Source organism: Babylonia areolata, chromosome 24 (genome assembly GCF_041734735.1).
Source record: "Babylonia areolata isolate BAREFJ2019XMU chromosome 24, ASM4173473v1, whole genome shotgun sequence".
Lineage (NCBI taxonomy): Eukaryota > Metazoa > Mollusca > Gastropoda > Neogastropoda > Buccinidae > Babylonia > Babylonia areolata.
The window spans coordinates 50,181,460-50,184,661 of record NC_134899.1 but is presented as its reverse complement, the minus strand read 5'-3'; the positions used below and the strand labels follow the sequence as shown (position 1 = coordinate 50,184,661).

The 3,202-nt window shown below is 40.8% G+C and overlaps 1 protein-coding gene across 1 annotated transcript in view; it reads right to left on the bottom strand.

Annotated features, from left to right (window-relative positions):
• Positions 1 to 402: 402 nt before the first annotated feature.
• LOC143298668 (uncharacterized) overlaps positions 403 to 3,202 on the bottom strand; it is a 14,533-nt gene continuing 11,733 nt past the window's right edge. Inside the window, exon 8 of the mRNA XM_076611552.1 lies at positions 403 to 507. Coding sequence (XP_076467667.1) covers positions 403 to 507 — 105 coding nt within the window. The remainder of the gene's footprint in view (positions 508 to 3,202) is intronic.

Genomic DNA, 3,202 nt, shown 5'->3' with positions numbered 1-3,202 from the left:
GGTCTGCGTTCTGTTGCCGACAGGTGTCATTCTTTGTTTTGTTGCTTCTTGTTGTTGTTTGTTGTTGGTGTTGTTGCTGTTGTCTTGGGTCTGCGTTCTGTTGCCGACAGGTGTCATTCTTTGTTTTGTTGCTTCTTGTTGTTGTTTGTTGTTGGTGTTGTTGCTGTTGTCTTGGGTCTGCGTTCTGTTGCCGACAGGTGTCATTCTTTGTTTTGTTGCTTCTTGTTGTTGTTTGTTGTTGGTGTTGTTGCTGTTGTCTTAGGTCTGCGTTCTGTTGCCGACAGGTGTCATTCTTTGTTTTGTTGCTTCTTGTTGTTGTTTGTTGCTGGTGTTGTTGCTGTTGTCTTGAAAGCTTTACAACATGCTGTACACTTATCACAGATCGGCATGACAGTATTTCCATCACCTTTCGACCACGTCCACTTCCTTGACACTGAGGGATGTCTTGGGCGCCCGTAGACAGCGTGACCTCTTCAGCTCGTCTAGAACGAGTGAGTTACGGCCATTCTGTATTCACACACACACAACACACTCGCATCAGTTGTGTAAATGACAATTTAAAAAAAAAACAAACTTAACCGGCTTTATCACTGAAAACAGTGTGTCTTGACCAAAACAAAAAAACCAACAACACCAACAACAACGATAGCACACACACACACACACACACACACGAGAAACATCATGGTACGTAATATATCATATAGTCATGGCTGTGAATATGACAAGGGTTGTGTGATATTATACATAATACTTTAACAAAAGATACAAGCAAGACACTATTCTATAAAACGAGAAAGGCAAGGCCTTCAAGGCTCACTTGTGATGCACACTTAATCTGACTGACAAAGGAATCATGGGAAAAAAACACAAACAAAACATTGCAAAACAGAAAATCTGAAGAAAACAAAAACACCTGCTGACGTGACCTTCACCTTTGTTTTTTTGTAGATTTACAAAGCACTGATGTTCTGGCCAAAACAAATCTCCATAATGTATACCATGTTGAATAAAAATTGGTTGAAATACCAAAGTTATATCATGCTATTGAATTTTCACAATTGTCCATGTGGTGACCTTAATCTCTGACATTGTATCAAGTTTGCTGAAGATTATATTGCAGACATCTCGATTGTACACACACACACACACACACACACACACACACAAGCCGCTTACACTCAATATCATACGCCAGGTTGTGACCATGACTGTTAACCTCTTATTTTGAATTTCTTTCAGTTATACGTACAGCTTTGATTTCAATGACATAATTATAAATACAAATAACTGATGATTCAGATATTTTCTCCTTCATTCTGGGTCAATTTAGCGTACTCTTTAAAATATTCCGATGCAGTAGTTAGCGTCATTGTATGTGTTCTGTCCATGATTTGCATTCCTATTGTTTTAATTTGCGTACAAGCCAAAACAAACAGCTATCGTACACGCGTAGTATTGCATACTTATTTGAGTACGATTTCTTATTTCCGAAAAAGACAGCTTGGGCAAATATAGATGGCGTAAGATCTTTACACTGAGTGTAAAACACAAAAGCCTTTCTAAGCCCTTAGTTCGAAATCTAATGTCTTAAACGAGTGATACCTGTTTTAAGAAACGAAAGTTCCTTGCAAGCATGATTTGGAGGAAATTGAGAGATGTGTGTGTGTGTGTGTGTCAATGTAACTTCCATACAAACAAAAGAAGTTTGCTATTTCAACACACAAGTTATAAAACAACTGCTATCTATCAGTATTCAGTATGCCACACAAAAAAGCTAGGTTTTGCGAATAAAAATGAAAAAAATGTAGGCTAACAGTAACGTTTAGTGAAAATATCATAACATTTTTTGTGCCCTTCTCATAAGTGCAATGTCATTATAATTAGGTGTTGAAAGAACTTATCTTTTCCCTATTTTTAAGCCAAAATTGGAATCAATTAAGTATTTCCAGTATGTGCTAAAGGTTACCACACACACACACACACACACACACACACACACACACACACCCGAAACGACGGGTTATCATACAGTCATTTTGTTGAGTCAAGTCAGTCAAAAATTAGTCGGCAAAGAAAGAAAAAGTGCAGGTGCTCAAGACTGCACACTTACTGGAGATCATTACGGCGCCCTTCAGACACCTCCATGTCCTCCTCCTCCTCCTCTTCCCCCGTTTCTCTCCAGGGGCAGTTGTAGCAGGGATGGAAGGGAGGCTCCAAGCCACCCGAGGATAAAGCCCCCCAGTTTAGTGGGATCTGCTCCTGCACGATTTAAATTGATTGATTGATATGGATACTTATCTAGCGCCTATCCTCGGTCGGAGACCAAACTCTAAGCGCTTTACAAACACAGGGTCATTTACACAACAGGCTGCATACCTGGGCAGAGCCGACTGACGGCTGTCATTGGGCGCTCATCATTCGTTTCCTGTGTCGTTCAATCATATTTCAGGCACACACACATACACACTCAGAAAAACATGTTACATTTAACATTTTACGTGTAAGACCGTTTTTGTTTATTTACCCTACCATGTAGGCAGCCATACTCCGTTTTCGGGGGTGTGCATGCTGGGTATGTTCTTGTTTCCATAACCCACCGAACGCTGACATGGATTACAGGATCTTTAACGTGCGTATCTGATCTTCTGCGTGCGTATACACACGAAGGGGGTTCAGGCACTGGCAGGTCTGCACATATGTTGACCTGGGAGATCGGAAAAATCTCCACCCTTTACCCACCAGGCACCACCGAGATTCGAACCCGGGACCCTCAGATTGAAAGTCCAACGCTTTAACCATTCGGCTATTACGCCCGTTAAATGATAAAGGAATGACGTTTGTGGATCAGAAAAGAAGTTAATCAAATGTGGACACACACACACACACACACACACATTGCGAGAAAGTGTGGGGAACCATGTCACACTCTCCCAACTGAGAGAAAGGGTGGGAGGGGAACGACCACATTTTCTTGTAAAGAAAGAGAAATGTGAGACTGCCAGAAAGTATGAATTAATTCCCTTCCGTTTGGAAAATCAAAGTGGCCACGTACATTAAAGACCACATAATTCACAACATCCTTTGACCGGTTATAGCAACAAAAAAACCCACCAAAATAATAAACTAAAATAAACATACACAAAGAAAGCACACCCCACGAAAACGGAGTATGGATGTCTAAACGGGGGGGTTAAAATTG